At 40.9% G+C, this 20,396-nt stretch overlaps 1 protein-coding gene across 1 annotated transcript in view; it reads left to right on the top strand.

Moving 5' to 3' along the window:
- Positions 1 to 20,396, top strand: part of igsf9bb (immunoglobulin superfamily, member 9Bb) — a 133,358-nt gene that overhangs the window by 73,523 nt on the left and 39,439 nt on the right. The window contains 3 exon segments of the mRNA XM_034226636.1: positions 7,502 to 7,619; positions 13,607 to 13,748; positions 15,807 to 15,952. Coding sequence (XP_034082527.1) covers positions 7,502 to 7,619; positions 13,607 to 13,748; positions 15,807 to 15,952 — 406 coding nt within the window.

The following is a 20,396-nucleotide window of genomic DNA, read 5'->3' as shown; positions in this document are numbered from 1 at the left end:
AGGTTAAAAAATGGAGCGCTGGACGTCAGATAAATCATCAGAAGAAGGCAGACAGGAAGTAAACACTAACAAGCACACGATGTGGGTTCTGCAGTGTTTAAGGACTTGTTAGTGGATCAGAAACTGTTAACAGAGTTGGCCAGTGCTGCCGTAAAGTTGTTGTTGTCGCAGTTCCAGTCGTTGGTGCGCCGTGGAACTGAGTTTTGTCTTTCTTAGTGGAAGAAATATGATAATTTTAAGTCAATAAAGTCATTTCAATTAATATTGGGAGTCGAGTCGTTAGTTTGCTTAGTATCTGGCCGTGTAATAACGAGATAATGTGCAGCGGCTTGGTCATTATGGGGAAAAGAACACCCTTCATGCTCATCAAGATCAGCCTGTCGGGGGCTATTTTCCCCATAATGACTGATTAGGTAAACACCAGGTTTAGTAATCTACCCAAACATTTTCTCTGGTGTCGGAATGTCTTGCGATGTTGATGAATTCTTAAAAAAACAAAACATCATTTAATTTTGGGTTAAAATGTGTTGTAACCGCGTTACTGAGAATTGTAACGGGTAGTATATTACCCAAATGTCATTAGTAATGCGTTACATCACTTTGGTACAGCAAAAAGTAATTAATGTAACTCCGTTACTTTTGTAACGCGTTACACCCAACACTGGTCATCATTAGCCATTAAATGTAAAACATTAGATTCATAATTAAATGTTCCTTTATTGGAGAGTTACTTTATTATATTTACATTTGTCCCAGTCACAAGCAGAAGATTTGCCCAAGACTGTACCAGATACTCCTAAACCTGTAGCTCTGCTAACAGGAAGACTGATATAGGCAATGCTTTCACATAATTTACCATTTGATAAACGTATGAAAGTCTGGACACTCATCTATCTCTGGACCTGCCTTGTTCCAAGTCATATTTTGGAATAAAGGTATTTGTATGATTATAATTGAATATATTAGCTGTAGATGTGCTTTCATGCATTTATGTTAATGTTACAAGTAGAGCACTTCCAGTCTAAAACAAATACATTCAAATGCAAAGTTACTTCACTTTTTCTTAATGGTTTCCCTTTCAAAAATATGCAGAGACATAAATCATTGTCAGTGCCAGGTGTCGCGCTTGTCTTCTCCATGTTTGATATGCCATGTTCAGCTTAATTTGAGATTTCAAAAACGTCAGTCAGTAACTATTCTGTCTTTAATGTAGAACTTGTCAGGATTCGGGAAAAGGTAGGACCCAAATGCAGAATAAAAAAGACAAAAAGGTCAAGGAACAAAAGGCGAGCTTTATTCAAAAAAAGCTGATGACTGAAAAAATGACATAAAATAAACAGGTAGCACGAGGTAGCATCAAGACAAAAACTGACCGTGACCAACATAGAGGGAGACAGGAAAGACAATGAACCGACATGGAGCACAGGGGAAGACAAGACTAAATACAAAGAAGAGTAATCACAGGACAAGACACAGCTGGGCAGGGGAGGCAGAAACACAAGGGCAACAGGTGAACACAATCAGACAATCAGACACAGGAGGGAAAACACAGGAAAGAACACAAGACAAAGGGAGAATAGAATTGCAAAATAAAACCCATGACAAGACAGACCGTGACATAAAACTAAGATCGTGACAGAACCCCCCCCCTCAAGAGAAGGATTCAAGACATCCAACACAAAGTCCAACACTTCCAAAAGGGTGGGTGGAGGGGGTCCGGAGGCACGGCAGAGGACCAGGAAGGAGTCTCGGGCAGACGACCCTGGGGCAAGGCAGAGGAACAGGAAGGGGTCTCGGGCGGGGACTCGAGAGGGGACTTGAAAAGGGACTCGAGAAGGGACTTGAGAAGGGACTTGAGAAGGGACTTGAGTCTTGAGTCGGCAGGACCCCCGATGAAGTAGGGACTTGAGTCGGCCGGACCGCCAACAGGAGACGGGGAGCTGGAGTCGGCCGGTACGCCAACAGGAGACAGGGAGCTGGAGTCGGCCGGTACGCCAACAGGAGACGGGGAGCTGGAGTCGGCTGGTACGCCAGTACTGGAGCCGAAACTGGAGCCGGGACCATGGCTGCTGGGGCCGGTACTGGAGCTACTGGAGCACGGGCTGGAATCCTGGCATTGCATCTTCCAGAAACATTCCGGAGGATCCGCGGGCCTCCCAAGGCCAGGCCAGATCCCAGGAAAGGGTTAGAGGCTTGAGACAAGTTTTCAGGGCTACTTGTAAAAGTTTGTAGCCACTCAAGCAACAAGCTCCTGAGCCAGGGCTTGCGAGCAACCTCCCGGCGTGCCTCCTTCAAAGCAGCCACTCTACCCCGTCTAGATGAGGCGTCATACCAGGTATAACAAATGTACTCCATAGAGTACCCAAGACGTTCCGCCCAGGGGCGGATCTAGACACATATTCATGGGGTGGCAAGAGGGTGGCAGGAGAATTTCAGGGGTGGCATCCACTGGCAGAAGTATATGCTGATTTAATCGCAGTCATATCAATCAATGTTAACTTGGAAAGCCACAATATTGATATTTTAACTCAATAACATTAGGTGACATTATTGTGGCACATCAGTAAAGCCTTAAATATAAATATATAAGGTGGCAGACATAATTTGATGAATTTTAACTGAACAATAACTGAATGAGTTTGTTTCACTCTTAGACCAGCAGGGGAACCAAATCTATGCAGACTGCTGCAATAAGTACATTAATTAACTGTCTCGTCGATGTTTGTCTAAATTAATATGATACTCTTAATAATCATATCATTCCTATCAGCTGTCAATCACTGTTATGATTCACATATTCAGTGTTATTATTAAATAAACTATATTTTTTGGAGGAGTTAATGATGAATGTTCCTCAAGATGCTTGCTCACCCTCCTTCAAATTTGAAAGACAAGTAATTACTATCATAAATCAAAAGAATCAAAGGAACAGTTCAGCGCCCCACAACTTCATTGCAAACAGTTACAACCTTGACTTTACATCATACAAACATTAAAGAAGTGACTAACTGCATCAGTTAGGGTTAAAAAACGTGTATTCAGCTAAAACATAAACATCGCTGCAGTTATTATCCAGTGGAAAGTCCTTACCTACTGGCCTAGTTAAATCAAAGGTTACTTTTTGTTGGCTGGGCAGTGAAGTTTTACACACCGTCTTATTTGACTTCCTCAGGACTTTAAACTGTTTTTTGGGGGCAGAACCCCACAAAGAAGAAAAATATTATACACACGTAAGGTCATCATCTTAACAGTTTATTATTCTCATCGACTCATCCGTGAGCAGAGGATCAAGTTGGCATGCCTATTACAGCGGAATACGGCGATTACCATATTGTTCGGCAAAATGCCTCACAAACTTATTAAGATCTAAAGCTTTAGTGCGTTTTGATTCAATGCTGAGTACAGCCAAACTTGACAGTCTCTTCTATGTCATTGTAGACCGCAAATACCTCATTCCTTCCGTCTACTTGGATCCGAAATGCTTCTCGTTTTGCACCGTCCCGTTCAAATGAAATCGCCGCCAATCATATTTCCACGCTCGCGCCGGGGGAGGGGTTACAAGGCTCGCGTCTTGTGCTGCATTCACTTGCTCGATGAGCCACAACTTTTCTTTCAAAACAAAGCTGCCAACTGGGGTGGCAAGGCATTTTTCTGAGGTGGCAGCTGCCACCCCGTAGAACCGCCACTGGTTCCGCCTATTGAGCCAACAAAACAGAATCGGCTGGGTCCAAATTAGGTCGGTTCATTCTGTCAGTATTCGGGAAAAGGTAGGATCCTATGGGCTCAGAACAGTCTCATAATACACACATGCACACAGAAGGATTCACACTTGTATTTCATGATCCGCAAAAGGATTCACACTTGTATTTCCGGATCCACACTTGTGTTTTTCAATGCACACACAAATGTGTTCAGTTTCATATACATGTAAATAAAATCCAAATACAGAAAAAAGTTTTACATATGTATTTTTGATCCTCACATATTTGTTTTACGTTCAAAACCTCTGAACCTGCAAACACAAACAGCTTCCTGTGCACGGATCACTGTGCATTCGTGTGTGGGTTTTTTTAGACTCCCCTGACGCTCACCCGATTTGTACTTGTAATTTTGTCTATCTATAGCCAATCAGATGTCTCCTCCATTCTAGGCCAATCACATGAGCGCGCCCCCACGAGGGTATGATTTATTGCGTTCATGACACTTCATATACGCATTTTGCGCTGTCCGGTCAGCTCGCTAAACAGAGGGCGGAGCTTCAGGTGATTATGCAGAGCTGCGTGTCTCCATCAGACTCAGCAGCTGATCTGATCTCTCTCGCGTCCAGTTATACTTCACTCGCGTTTATGTCCATATCGATCAGATCCAGCTCTCCTGATCGGCCTTTATAGAGAGCACCGATCAAACTATTAAGAGTGAATATCGGCCAATAATGACCGGCGGGGCTCCCCCCCGTTGACTGTCGAGCACTGGCTTCGTAGTGCACTGGTCGATTAGGCTAAGCTAACCTGTAGCTGCTCCCTCCACACTCACAACAACTTCATACAGACATAAATAAAGCAGCTGTATTCGCCATACAGGAAACACACATTTAAAACAGTTTTGCCTACCTTTTTTGTGTACACAATCATCAATGGTTCTGAAAGTGGCACTGTACCTTAATAATATAAAATATTGTATTTGCGTGCATTTCCTGTTCGGAAAGTGGCAATGTACTGAGAGCAGGGTCGGCTTTAGAACAAATCGAATGGGGGGGCAATCAATTACCAAGGGGGGGCACACACTGCCGTCAACAACCAACAAAAAGAACCAACGCAACTTCAAAAAACATGCTGTAAAGTTTATTGTCTTTCACACACATTGCAGGGGTGTAGTGCTATTTCCTAGCGCACCTATGACTTGTGCATACATGCACGGTTGTGGCACGACCACCAAAACAGAAACATATGGACATAGGCCACCATACAAAAAGGGTGCAAATGTATTTAGTATCCTATCCATGTGAACATGTTTTAGGTGGGGGTGGACCTAACCTCCCCCGGGAAGATTGTTTTTAAAATATTGAAGTTAAATGCATCAATCTGGTGCACTTTGAGAGCAAAATGAAGAGATCTATGGATAGCTTACATCTCTCAGCATCCATATGAAACAGAACTGTACACAGATTTACTTTTTCTTCATGGATATTTTACTAATCACTCCCCTTTTAAACTGTATTCTTGTGTTACTGTCCTATAGTATTTCATACCCGTTTTTCATTTATTCTCTTATTCTTTAATAACTATAATGATCATATAAAGGTATTCCTCGCAAATACTGGTTTACATAAATGGTGACCAAACCGTTTGAGACCCACTGAGATAACCTACACTAAAGTTAACTATCTAAACACTGAGAGAGTCCTTACCTCACTGAGCTGAGGTTATACGATCCTCTCAGTCTGACAGGAGAGGACTCTCCTCCACCTTGGTGTAGAAACAGCTCTTTATATCTGTTAGCATAGCTAGCTAACCAGATGCTAACAACAACATTCCACGTTACCGCTCGCGCACTCACAAAATGCGCTCGTGCAACAAAATGCGCCGAGCTTGAATGAAACACAGAGACCCAGAAGTAGGCTACTTGTACTGTACTGTATATCATATTATTTTCGATGGCTTTACTGTATAATCAGTGTAACAGATGAACAGATCGCCACCGGGCTTTCATCTAAACACACAGCCACGTAATGATAACAAAACAAAGGTCGGGGGTCATTGGTCAAGCAACACACCAATCAGAGTGCAGCAGTGAGCACACCTCAGGCTGTGTTTTATATTTGTATTCTTTATTTCTGATGTATTTCACACAAAAAAACTTTAGTGGAAACGTTTTCACTTATATGATTTAAAAAAAAAAAAAAACGGCCAAGTGGAAAGGCTTGCCCACCCTGCGTTGGGGGGGCACAGTGACTAATTTGGGGGGGGCATGGCCCGCGAATGACCCCCCATGACGCCGACCCTGACTGAGAGTGGAGGTGTCCTGAGATTAGCGCCTACAGGCAGGCTCCATGGACCTGTCAGCTCCGGACCGCGCAAAATGCGTACATGAAGCGCTACGTCATGAACACAAGAAATCTACCCTCGTGGGGCGCGCTCATGTGATTGGCTTAGAATTGAGGAGACATCTGATTGGCTATAGATAGAAAAAATTACAAGTACGAATCGGCTGACCGTCAGGGGAGTCTCAAAAAACCCACACACGAATACACAGTGATCCGTACACAGAAAGCTGTTTGTGTTTGCAGGTGCAGAGGTTTTAAATGGAAAACAAATATGTGAGGATCAAAAATACATATGTAAAACTTTTTTCTGTATTTGGATTTTATTTACATGTATATGAAACGGAACACATTTGTGTGAAAAACACAAGTGTGGATCCGGAAATACAAGTGTGAATCCTTTTGCGGATCATGAAATACAAGTGTGAATCCTTCTGTGTGCATGTGTGTATTATGAGACTGTTCTGAACCCATAGGATCCAAATGCAGAATAAAAAAGGCAAAAAGGTCAAGGAACTGCTGTAACAAAAAAATCCCAAATTGGGATCAATAAAGTACATCTTATTTTCGTCAGTAATCTTGGTGTGAATATACTCAGATCCAAGCTTTTGCAGCCACATATCTACATCAGCATTTTATCCTATGAAAGAAAAGCAACAATAACAAATGTCATGTTCAGACAAATATCCAGCAGAGTGCATAACTGTACTGGTCCTCCATGCAGTAAACAACTTCATCTTATTAACAACTAAGAAAACTAACTGTGTTCTTCCTGCCCCTAAATCTTTACACTGGCTCCTGGTAAATTATAAAATAGATTGTAAAAGTGCTGCTGCAGGGTTATTAATCATCTTACAACATTTGGCCAAAAAACGGTTCACCTTGAGGAATATAAAACACAGAAGATCTCTTATTTGTTTTATAATCGATGAGACGCAAGTCAAAATAAGCTTTCATTCAGCACAAACATGCAATCAACAGTAAAATCTCTGATGTTCTGTTAATTCATTCTTTTATCAAACTTGGGCGCCATTTCCATGTTATTATTTTTAAATATTACATTACTTACTAATTCTTATACATTCATCCTTTTTTTTGATAAAATGTTGATCTTACAAATGTATTTCCTGCACTCTCAGTACTTTAATGTGTGTGTGTGTGTGTGTGTGTGTGTGTGTGTGTGTGTGTGTGTGTGTGTGTGTGTGTGTGTGTGTGTGTGTGTGTGTGTGTGTGTGTGTGTGTGTGTGTGTGTGTGTGTGTGTGTGTGTGTGTGTGTGTGTGTGTGTGTGTGTGTGTGTGTGTGTGTGTGTGTGTGTGTGTGTGTGTGTGTGTGTGTGTGTGTGTGTGTGTGTGTGTGTGTGGTGTGTGTGTGTGTGTGTGTGTGTGTGTGTGTGTGTGTGTGTGTGTGTGTGTGTGTGTGTGTGTGTGTGTGTGTGTGTGTGTGTGTGTGTGTGTGTGCAGGTGTCTGATGGGAGTTTGACAGTGCTATCCATCACCCGTGAGGATCGTGGAGCTTACACATGTCGAGCCTTCAGCCCCCAGGGAGAAGTCGTTCACACCACAAGGCTGCTAGTACAAGGTAGCTGCATGTGTCACACACACTAATTTTAATAAGGAGAGTATCTGAGAAACAGCTATTACATTTTTTTATTGGATTTATGCAGGTTGAGTTTTTACAATATCTGTCATTCCATGTGTTTTCATCCTCAGACAGCATGATATATAACAGCTGACACTGAGCCACATCTTCCATCAAACTAATTTATGCTTTAAACTGAGTTTTTCTGTTGGACACGTTTTTGGATAGCTCCACTCTGCACTCAGGAATCACATTTATTTGCTTTAACTCAACAGTTTGAAACAGATTTAATGAGATGGTTCATGACTGTGGTAGCTGCCAGGGTTCATTATACAGAATGTACAGATTAGATAAAGTATTGCAACATGTCACTATTCTGGTAGGTATGAATGTGATGCTTAGTAGGATTGCTATTTGTGGTCAAACTACAGAAAAGCAAGTTTACGGAAACTTCAAGTAGCTTATAATGATGCCATGAGAATATTGCTGAAGAGACCTCGATGGTCTAGTGCAAGTGAAATGTTTGTGGCTGCAGGAGTCAATACTCTACAAGCTGTTTTAAGAAATCTTATGTATAAATGTATTTGCCGGCTTAATGACTCTGATAATGAAATCCTCTTGGCCTTATCGAACATATGGTTTAGTACTACACGCTACCAATCGCAGCTGTGGAGACATTGGTATAGTTGTCTCTTTGTAGGACACTGATTTAAATTATTCTTAAACTATCAATTATTTTTATGCTGTGTATGTAATTTATTATATGTAATGTCTTGTCTTTTATCTATGTAATGTATTGTCTTTTATCTGGACCCTGAGTCTGTAATAAAGTTTTCATTCATTCATTCATTCATTGAGAGATTAGCGTTTTAAAGAAGCGATGCTGTTGCGTGCTCATTTGTGACATTTTTGTTTAATTTACGTTATCTTAACTTATATTGGATTTGATGCATTTCTTTACTTTCTTGGGAGTCGGGAGGGCTGATAATTTATTCCGTCAAATGACTCAGACCTACTAATTGACCTAACAGAAGTTATTGAGTCTATGTAAGTTTACTGCTTGGCTCAGATCCACCAACGTCAGCAAGTTCTCACCTCTTAACTCCTGGAGAACCAGGTTCAATTAACTGCTGTTTCAATTCAGACGACCCGCTAAATCTGTTTAAGCAATCCCGAAGGATTTTGATATCAGTAAATGAGGTGTGGCCCTACCTAAGTGTGAGTGTGGCAGGGTGCAATCTTACCTTTGAAGCAGGAGAGGAGAGCGCAGATGTCTTTTAAGTTGTCCCAATCCAAAAGGTAGGATCAGTTTATTTGAAGAAAAATTGGTCCACACTTATACAGGGTTTCTACCTTCTCCCGTTACAACATGACAATCATACAGAATATTTCATGCTGTGGTCAATTACTAGTGTGCAGGACTTGCAAAATATTATTCTCGGCTATGGCACAAACACCTTTTTGGGCCCTCATTCTTTCTCCAAAAAGTCAGGAGCCCCCCTCCCTGTGTACTGCTGTGAGGGAAGAGGGAAGAAACTGTCTCCTCTTTCTTATCAGTGACACCCATAAATCATAATAGGCCTTACACTCAACTTAACAAACAACTTGTGTTTTGTTTATACAGTACTGTAAATATAGAAAACCATAAAATATGAAGCATTTTCATTGTGGGTTATACAAGAATATAATTGATTATATTTGATTATAACTAACTTTCGTTTTAAGTGTTCAACCTAATATGGAGATCTCAACAACTTTCTTATTTTTCCTAAGACTATAATGTTTTGTGCTGACAATGTTTTTTACATGGCAGAAACAGTAGCTACTAACCCCATACAACACAAAGTTAGCTCTAAGTAACAATAGCATGCACAGCAGTAATGTTTCCATGGATTGCTTTTCCGATTTGTAAAGTTTTATTGCAGAAAAATCACTTATGTAGAGCTTTCGTCATTAGTCATTCTAAATGTTTGAGACCACACACATAGAAAAGTATGATTTTCTTCAGAAAACCCTCATAAAGCATGTCCAACTGCCATTGAGTTAGAACAATAAGCTTAACAGCATCAACAATGGTAAAAGTTTCATTTGATTTCAAATGTGTTCACTGAATATATCTCTTCTCTGATGGTATGCTATCACAGCAGGCTGAGTAGAATTTAAATAGTATGTTTATTAGTGAGACTAGACAACTCTGAAATTAGTTTTGTGACAAATGCATTTTAGAACATTTAACACTAGATGGACCATAACAATTGTATTCATATATGTGAGCAGATCATTATTTATAGAGGTCCACAGAGAAAAGAAGTCAGAGGAGGATAGTGCTTTAAGCTTGCAGCTACTACAACATATAATGTCAGCTTCTATAACTCGAACATCTGTCTGTATCAGCTCACACTCTGCTTCTGAATCAACACATTCTCTAAGATCTGCCTCATCACACATCAATGCTCATCATTTTAACGTTTTTTTTTCCGAAATTGAAAGTCGACACTAATATGTATCTGTGCAGGGACCTTAGATCTGATAAACCAAATGGATAAATTAAGCAGCAGACATTCCAGGTCATCTCCTTCAAAGAGCGCTGCCAAAGAGCACAGCTGGACAGTCATGACCTCAGATGAACTCCGGGAATTGAGACTCTGTAAATCTCACTTTCACTGAGACCTTAACAGATTGTTTAATTTCCAACAGAATGATACAAATATAAGTACATTAGCAGAGATTTCACTTCATGATCAAGTGAAGAAACAACCATACAATTCCAATAGAACTAGAAACCTCAGTGAGTATGATACAGGCAAAGTAAAACACCCCGTAGAATTACTAGACAGACATTTACTGACCAAGCTTGGTAAAAAGAATATTGTTTAGCACTCTCCCTCTTTGCCTTCTTTGTTTACTCTGTCAACAAGGCTCTTCTAGCTACAGTACTGTACGCTGTATTGTTTAGTTGCTTTCTATAATGAAATGCTCTCTGTAACAGTGATAACTGTTCATGTCGAGGGCTTTGATTGTGAAAGGGAAATTGAGTCCATAGGAACAGCTCATAGGAAACTAATCCTTTTCTTCCCGCCATCATATGGTCACATTTAAAATGTACTTCATAATGATAAGGTTACACAGATGTCTTATCTATGACACTTCACAGACATACTTTAAAGTGGGTATTCCTATTGGATGAAATGCTGGGCATACATTCTGAGCCAAACCTGATCAGTCCAGCCAGAACATGTGTGTGATTAATGTCTGCATTTCTGCTCTCTCTCACCCTAACCCTAACCAACGTGTGCATGCTTTGTACAAGAAGATAGAGTTTGGAGTGTAGTGGATACGTCGAGGTGGAGGAAATATGTACTCTGGTGTTTAGCGTTATTCCAAATAATGAATTTAAGCTTGCTTCCATCAATCCAACGCTCTGTTTTTGTGTTTTTCGGATGCTTCCCTTTGTCATCGAACAGACAGTTAACACGTTGAAATAGATCACATATTTCCTTTAGTGACTGGGAACATAGACAGCACCGAGCCAGAGCCCTTGTTTGACTTTTATAATTCAGGGGAGAGACGGATTATTAGAAGTGCTCTTGGAAAGCCACTGAGCAGCAGATCAACTAAGAGACTACAGTGCCAACAAATCTCCAGTACTCAGCTGGGTACAAATAGGGCGGACACACACACACACACACACACACACACACACACACACACACACACACACACACACACACACACACACACACACACACCATCAACACATTTATCAGCCCAGGCCCGGTGCTGGTCGTCCTGCTAAGGGGCTGGCAGATGGAAATGCCTGTTAAAGGATCAGGCCCTGGGCTGCAGATCAGTACTATGGGGCTAGCAGTGTATCAGTGTGTGTTAGTGAGGGGGCCGCATTATGGGTCAATCCTTATGAGGACCAAAAGTAATGAATGCAATATGAGGATAAATGTGTGCTGCGGTGACGTTTGAAGGTTATTATTAGCCAACAGTTATACATTCTGTCTCACTTAATGTTCTTGCAGGCTGCAGGATTTTCATTTGAAATTCTGTGCAGTGCTGAGTGTTTTTAAGGAGAAGGGCAAAGTATACTGCTTAGTTTATTCAGTAGCTGACAGTTTTCCTTATTGAAGACAGAAATGCTTTTTGTATTGTTTTTTTTACTGTACTGAACATAAAGTACATTCTCCTAGAGAACTTTAACTTATATAAAGTAAACTAAAGCAAGCCAAATTGGGTAGGTTTGTTGGATGATGAACTTGAAACCATTAATGAACATAAAATGAGATGAGGACAATCTGCTACCAAAGTGATCATTGGATATACTGTATTTCGCATTTTTACAATATTTCATATTCTTTCATCAAAGATGTGATTCATAGCTGTCATTTTATACTGCTGTAGAAATATTTAAATGTTTGCTGGAAATTCCTTTCTCAAACCAATATCTCTTTGTTTCTGTCATGAACAGGTAGCCAGCCAACAGTGTAAATGAAAGAGTCTCAAATGTTCTAATCCAGAGACAAGCAATTAAAATAAAAAGTGTAAAGGGGGTACATCCAGACAGAAAGACTTAATAGAGGTTTTAGATAAGAATATGATTAATTTTCTTTTGATTATTGTACTGTCAGAGTGCACACAATGTTTTTCACTTACATTATCTAATTAAGAAAAAGACAGTGTCCCTGAATGGTAGTTAATTTCCTTACTTTTACTTGTAGTCTTAACTTGTTTCTTTACTGAATGTATCTCATCCACTCCCAGAGCAGCATAGTTGAAGTGCTGAAACAAATGTCTTTATTCATCAATCACCAAGTATCTACTAGGCCTGTGTACTTAAAGTCTGGTGGCATGACTACTTTGTTTTCAATCTTGACTCCAGTATTTAGCACAATCTTTAAAGACTTTCTTTTACCTTTTCCAGCCCACTGAGGGGGTCACAGATAGATGTCTTTGGTATTTGGCCCATTGATACTTTCTCCCTCTCTGTCTCACTTTACATTCGTCTATCAACGTCCTGTTTTGTAATTGGACTTTAAAGTGAATCGTCTGTTTTTTGCAGAAAATCTTAGGATTAAAATAAACAAATCCACATATTAGAAAGCAGAGCTGACACGATCAAACTCACCTAATCTTTCACTAGCAACAGCTCAGTTATCCTAAGCTGTATACTCATATATATAACATATTTTGGGCGGTATTCAAACATATGCTCACATGCTCCAAACACCTATTCTGTGCTAATAAACTGAAAGTATAGGATGGTAAGATAGGCTGCTTTTCAAACTCAGCGTGCTTATGGATGTATTTATGGTCACAGCTAGGAAATGTCTTCAAATCCAGCATCAGAGTATAAATATACAGTATCCACACGTGCAAGGAGGATGATCCGTCTGGCACAGCGAGGATCACTCAATAACTCTAATAATCCTTACTGAGTGCAAAATAAGTATTTGATATGACTCTGGGGGCTGCAGTGACACTTAACAGGATGCAGAGCGGTGTTGATTCTGTGTTTGTGTGTGCATTATGTGCACATGGCTGCATGACCCCTGCCCAGTAAGTAACTAATCACTGTGTTGTGTGTGCAGTGGGGCGGTCCCACTGAGAGGGGTCAGGCTGTATCTGTGGGACGTCTTTGTGAATGTCACACTGCCCCATGTGCCCCATGAGGACAGCAAGCTATTTTAAGATAGCAGAATATAAAGCTGAACACAGATTAGATTCATTTATCTTGTGTATTCAAAAGTTTAACCAATTGAAAATATGATTATGAATTGAATATTCTTCTTTTTTTTTATATTATCTTGAATTTAACCAGTTGAATTTTAAATAAAAGTGACAGCCTCTGTTCCTTATTTTTCAAATTTCAGTTTTTGTCCTAGCAAAAAATGAATTTCCAGCTAGACTAAATGTTGTATTTCATTTATTTGATGAGTATTTTTTAACCATTTTTGACAACTGCCTCTGTTTTCCTGCCCCAGGCCCTCCCTTCATCGTGTCCCCCCCTGAGAACATCACAGTGAACATCTCGCAGGACGCCTTCTTCACCTGCCAGGCGGAGGCCTACCCTCGCAACCTGACCTACACCTGGTTCTGGGAGGAGGACAACGTCTTCTTCAAGAAGTAAAGTTCTGAATGTGTTATTGTGGTCTGCAGACAGTTTGCAGAAAGGAACACACTGTAATACCGCAGTTATTGCTGCAGTGCAACTAACAAATATTCTATTTTTAAAATGATATTATGGCTTTATAAATCATTGACTTCATTACATTTATCTTTAATGGGTTCCATTTATTGGATGTTGCAAGCTTTTTCAATTTAGTAATACGATTTTTTAATAGATCTTTTAAGTATTAGTCAGTATATAATTTTAATACTGTGAAAAAATCCACACATTCATGCTGAGCTTCTGTTATCACGTTAGCTGTGATTAGCTCAGCTGTTTAGGTGGGCTGAGAGTGTTTAAGAATCTCTACACCTGCTGATCTTTATTCACCTGCACAAAGCCCTTTGGCACGCTGCGCTGCTGTGAAAACACTCCACAGGCTCTGATATGTGTGAGGCAAAAGCATTTGATACGCCTTCATAAAAGGTAAAGTAATTCAAGTATATAAGTGCCATTTTAAGATTTTTAAGCATACTGTATTTGATGATAATTCTGATTTTGAATGGGGATACAGTGTTTGCTCCTTCTGTGCTATAGCTGCAGAAGGAGCAAACAACACGGTAGACATATTATGATGTGTCTTTAATAATTCAGCAAATATAGACTGAACAAATGATTCAATCAACATTACCTGAAGGGGAAATGGTTGTTGCTCTGCAGCGGCTCAGAATCTGTCGGGTCTCGTGGCTAAAGGTCAAAAAAGGTTTTTACTTCGACATTATGTAGTGGAGAATAATATCTCACCTGGGATTTGTTCCTTTCTTTTTCGTGAGAACTTTCCTTCGGGTAGTTTTTTTATTGACGAAGGGAACTATATTCACACTTTTGCAATGTTTGAGTTACCATGATCAAAATGTGTCTTGCTTTTAGCCCTAATCCTCTTCCCTTAAAAAATTAAAGATTCTTCTAAGAAACCTCTTCTGGTCTCTCTGCAACACTGACAAGGCAGGTGATGTAGATCCAAGCCCCTTTTTAAATGTGTGTAATGGTTTTAGTTTGAACAATATTGCCAATGGCAACAACTCTCCAAATTTGATCTAGTGTTCTTGAAGTTGGAAGGGTAACATAGGAACAATACAAAGTACTACAGCAATATTGCCAGGCTAAACCTTCACTGGTGTCATGCTAAAAAAAATTGATTTTAGAGATTGAATTTGCTGCTGGAAACTCTGCAGGCACTGTGCATGACGCCAAGTCAAGCATAAGCCCAGATCTGTGTGATCCTTCAGTTCAACACGGAGCGCTTTATACAGATTTAACGTCTTTGCATCTGGCAAAGTTGGTATTGGTATCAATAAAGCCATAAACCTTACATGTGTATTGTAATGAGTTTGTGCTTTTGGGGAATAAATAAATGACATATAAATGAGGTCATGTTTGTTAAGTTATAAACAAGTTAACAAATACCAATGTGTATTGAAGATTATTGATGTAATCTATTAAAAAAAAAAGGTTATTAAATTATATCTTTTGATTGGATAGAACAATTATTTATATTAAATTGTATTTCTCAAATGATAAAAAATGGTATGATAACGTGCATATTTTTATTTGGATTAAACACATAATTGAACTGAAATGTATTGACTTCCTTTAATTCGAAAAATAGACTTTGTGCCAAGTCATATCAAATAGTTTACAGGGACATAGCAAATATTGTTTATGACAAATGTCTTTATTTTTCATTGGCTCAAGCAAAAACAAATATAGATTGCATTAGCTCTGAACAAACATACAGTCCACATCAGCCTTTAACCATACATCAGTGACAGTATACATGTTTATCCATCCATTAATATTCCCATTTCATTCTGAAAATGTAGGTTTAAATTGTGTTCAGCACTAGGAAGGTTAATCACACAACACCAAAGCTTCTATGTGGAAGGCATCTGTTGAAATCTTTTTTGTAATATGACTTGAATGTTTGTTAAATGTTTTTCTCCACACTGACAGATTACAATCAGATAACAAACATTTCTTCCTAACATCCATTTTTTCTCACTTCATTTTCACAGTGACCTGAAGCGCAGAGTCAGTATTCTCATTGACGGTTCCCTCATCATTGCCCAAGTCAAACCTGAGGATTCTGGGAAATATACCTGTGCTCCTAGCAACAGCCTGGGCCGACCACCAACTGCCTCTGCCTTCCTAACAGTGCAATGTGAGTGTCCTGCTTTGCTCTCTGACCTTGATTCACTGTGCTAAACTTTAGAGTCTGTCCTGGTTCCTCTCTGTCTTCTGACGGTCCTTTTGGATTGTTTGGGTCGAAACCACACACACAACTCTGTACTTTCCATACCTGAGGCTAATCTTGCTAAATGTTCAGGGTAGAAGAGATTAAGATTGTATCTAGATAAATTGTGGTTCAGTCTGTTTTTGTCCACTCTGACCCCCGCCTTGGTCGTCCCTGCCATCATCACTCTGTCAGCAGCATTCTTCACTCTGTCTTCACCAGGCTGACTGATTTGACACATTTTCCATATAAAGGTAGCTTTTTATCCTGCTGTAGAGCTCACTTATGCCCCGTTTCCTCCAAACCGGTTCCAGAGACAGTTCCGGGCTACAGTACAGCCTGATTTAGCTCTGGTTCTTCCTGTTTCCACCACAGCGGTGCCGGCTCTAAGCACCGAAAACCAGTTCTAAGCTGACCCCTCTCGGCTGCACGGCAAGACGAAGAAGAAGATGGACCTTTATTAATCCCCCAAGGGGGAAATTCAGTTTCTACTCTGTCGTACACACACATGTGTTTTTATACAGGTCATACAGTACACACTTTTTAGAACATGTACATACATATACACACACAAAGTTATATGCACACATGCAGTTGAGAGGTCAGAGCAGAGGCAGCCAGTCTAGCCGGCACCAGTGAGCAGTTGGGGGTTAGGTGCCTTGCTCAAGGGCACTTCGGCAGTGGCCCAGGAGGTGAACTGGCCCCTCTCCAGTACCAGTTCACACTCCGTATTTTCTGGTCCGATCGGGGACATGAACCGGCGACCTTTCGGTCCTAAATCCAATCCCCTACAGACTGAACCACTCCCGAACCAAGAACCAATACTTCACGAAAAAGATGACCTTAAAGTTTGGTATACATTATAAATGATATTATATATTGATCGCATGATCAATGTGCATAGAAGCAACCTACTGTTGAAGGTTGTATAGGATATGCACACGCATTTCAGACTTCTTGAAGCTTATATGCTTTCTCATAATTCATGACTATATTTACAAATGATAGCTTTCACAGAGAAATCCTTTTTACATAGCTGAGAGGGATTACGTTTTAACAAAGGCTTATCTGTAATTGGTAGTTATCTGACACTGTAGATAATTGTAGATAGTCGTCAACTTTCATATTTGGGTACAAAATGACTCTTTTTCATCCTCTGCACTGTGGAATGAGTTCCAACACTGTTCCACCTCTACGCCAATTAGTTTTCTCAAGAACACTTTTTCCACGTTTGCTGTCTCTATCCCCAGCATCCCCTTTCCCTCTCTGTTCATTTCTCATTTGTACTTATATATATATATATATGTATGTACAGCAGCACATCCCTCTCTCCCTCCCTCTGTCCTCATCTCGCTGCCTCCTCGTTATTTTCTCCTTCCATGAAGCACTCCCCCAGTCACTGGGGCTGTAGAGAGATGTCGTCTGGTGAATTTGTCACTAGGGCTCTTATTTGGATTTGACGACAGATGTTTTGCATCATCGACATGGTGACCGGGCACTGGCAGTAGTCAAGGCAACGAAACATTTTGTATTCCTTTGCAATCCTTGATAACTCCATTAGACTGCTGTGTGTGTGTGTGTGTGTGTGTGTGTGTGTGTGTGTGTGTGTGTGTGTGTGTGTGTGTGTGTGTGTGTGTGTGTGTGTGTGTGTGTGTGTGTGTGTGTGTGTGTGTGTGTGTGTGTGTGTGTGTGTGTGTGTGTGTGTGTGTGTGTGTGTGTGTGTGTGTGTGTGTGTGTGTGTGTGTGTGTGTGTGTGTGTGTGTGTGTGTGTGTGTGTGTGTGTGTGTGTGTGTGTGTGTGTGTGTGTGTGTGTGTGTGTGTGTGTGTGTGTGTGTGTGTGTGTGTGTGTGTGTGTGTGTGTGTGTGTGTGTGTGTGTGTGTGTGTGTGTGTGTGGCGCGAACAGAGACAGGCAACACCAGTCGTGAGAGGAGAGGGGGGGGGGGGTGAGAGGGGGGATTACATCATTGCTATAAGAGCAGGGACTTCTCTGTCAAACTGCAGACTGCTCTCTCTTTCTTTCCTCTTATTCTCATCCTTTATTTTTCCCCTCTTCCTCACTCAATCCTTAATTTATGTCATTCCCTGTTCCTCTCCTCTTTTTCATTCTGTTTGGACCTCTCCCCCTCCGTCCCCTCCGTCCTCCCCCTGTCTCTGTCCCTGAAAAGCTTGCCAGAGAATAAGTTCCCTAAAGCATGGTGCAGTGGGCACCAGCGTGTCGTGAGCGATAGCGTTGTCTGAGGGCTATTTTAAGAATCCTGGCTGATATCCCTGTCTGTGGTGATGGTGGCGGCGCTGGGGGGGGGGGGCTGTTTGTGGCAGAGGGCTGGCGGTCAGGACTTGGGAGGATAGCAGCTGTGGGACAAAGTTATTGTGGTAACAGTGTGACCAATCGATCTGTCTGTGTGTTTGAATCCATCCCATCATGTCACGCTGTCATACGCTCACTCAGTCACTCTTCCTCCCCTCTCCTTGCTGTATTGTGTTCACCACCTCACCCTCCTCTCCTCCAGCGGCTCCTCTCCACCTTACGTCATCCCTCCCTCTCTCTCACACCTGTCCTCTTTCCCACGCTCGTGCTCAGCCTCTATCTCTCCGCTGATGGTGCTCACTCCTCTCCCCCCTCTCCTCTTCCTTTCACTCCCATAATTTCTCCTCCTTATTACCCAGTGTCTACTTTGATGTTCTCCTCCTTGACCTCATTAGAAACCACCTCTCACTGCTTCACAATTCAGGATTAAAGATGGACACATTTGAGCTTTTTACTTTCCCCTCCTTTTTCTAATCGTAGCTCCTTTCCTTTGCCACATGGGCTCCTTTTTTTGTGCTTGTCTTTGAGGATATGGCTCGCCCATATCAAATCCCAATTATTTAATACTTAGAATACAGGGGAGAAAATGTGAAATCATAGCCCCTAATGTGGAGCAAATATAGTAAGAATCTAGTAATAAAAGTCCACCAGTTGAGAGCGGATCTGATTAGACTGATTGAGAATAGACGGGTCACGTGGGATAAAACGTGAAAATGTAATTCATATTAAAAAAACATACTTGAGGAAACACAGATTCAATTATTGGAAGATTTTCAATGGATGATATTATGGTTAAATTAAACCTTTGTGGTTGTGGGTGCAACATTGAGATCCAATGATAGATAGATAGATAGATAGATAGATCTTTAATTTTGTCATTGTACAGGTACAACGAAATTACAATAAACTCAAGGTGCCAACACGCAACAACAAGACAATATAAAAACAACAAGACACTATAAAAGCAATAAATGGGACTTAAAAAGACATGATAGGGAATATGTACATAAATAAATAATACATTAAATTGCACGATTCCCCTCGTATTGCACGGAAGGCTTATATAATTTAAATATTAGCAGCGTTTAGTGCACATATGGCCCTGGGAAAAAAACTGAACTTGAGTCTGTTTGTCCGGGAAGACATAGTACGGAAGCGCCTGCCTGAGCGCAGCCGTACGAAGTGCTCATTACCCGGGTGGTGTGGATCCTTGAGGATTTTGACTGCCTTCTTAAGGCAACGAGAGCTGTACAGTACCTCCAGGGAGGGGAGGGGGCAACCGATGATCTTCTGGGCCGAGTTGATGACCCTTTGGAGCGCACCCCTCTCTGCGGCTGTGCAGCTGAGGAACCACACGCAGATGCAGTAGGCGAGGATGCTTTCCACGGCGCAGCGGTAGAAGGACACAAGCAGGTCCTGTCTGAGGTGGTAATTCCTGAGTATTCTCAGGAAGTAGAGTCTCTGCTGTGCCTTCTTGACGGTTGCCGTGGTATTGGTCCTCCAGGACAGGTCCTCCGCCAGGTGAACGCCTAGGAATTTGATCACTGAGACTCTCTCCACACAGCCTCCATCAATGTACAGGGGCTGCATGACGGTCTTCTTCCTCCTAAAGTCAATGATCATTTCCTGGGTTTTCAGCTTGTTCAGCTGCAGGTTGTTTACTTTACACAACGCTAGCAGTTGCTCCACCTCTTCCATGTACGCGGTGCAATGCATGTGAGTTTAATACAATTACAATTTTACATTTAAAGTTGAATAAGAGCTATAGCTGTATATTTTTGGAAGTTTCCTATGGATCGTGTCGTTGGATCACAGAATGTATTAGTGTTGCATTCTCATACTGTATATGCATTTTTTAGGTTGGTCCAACACTTTGACATAGACTGAATGTCTAAACAAAAATAACACAGATTAACACTGACTTCAAGTTGAATAATATTAACAATGAACACTTGTCAATTTCCTATTCTTATAATTTATACAATAGCCATTTGCAGAGGTTATTGTATATTACTGTGGTGCCATTCATATTTTTTACAGAGTAAAAAGTACAGAGTTTTTAA

Source organism: Gymnodraco acuticeps, unplaced genomic scaffold, assembly GCF_902827175.1.
Source record: "Gymnodraco acuticeps unplaced genomic scaffold, fGymAcu1.1, whole genome shotgun sequence".
NCBI classification, from domain to species: Eukaryota; Metazoa; Chordata; class Actinopteri; order Perciformes; family Bathydraconidae; genus Gymnodraco; species Gymnodraco acuticeps.
The sequence above is the reverse complement of the archived record's forward strand: the minus strand, read 5'-3'. Positions and strand labels throughout refer to the sequence as shown.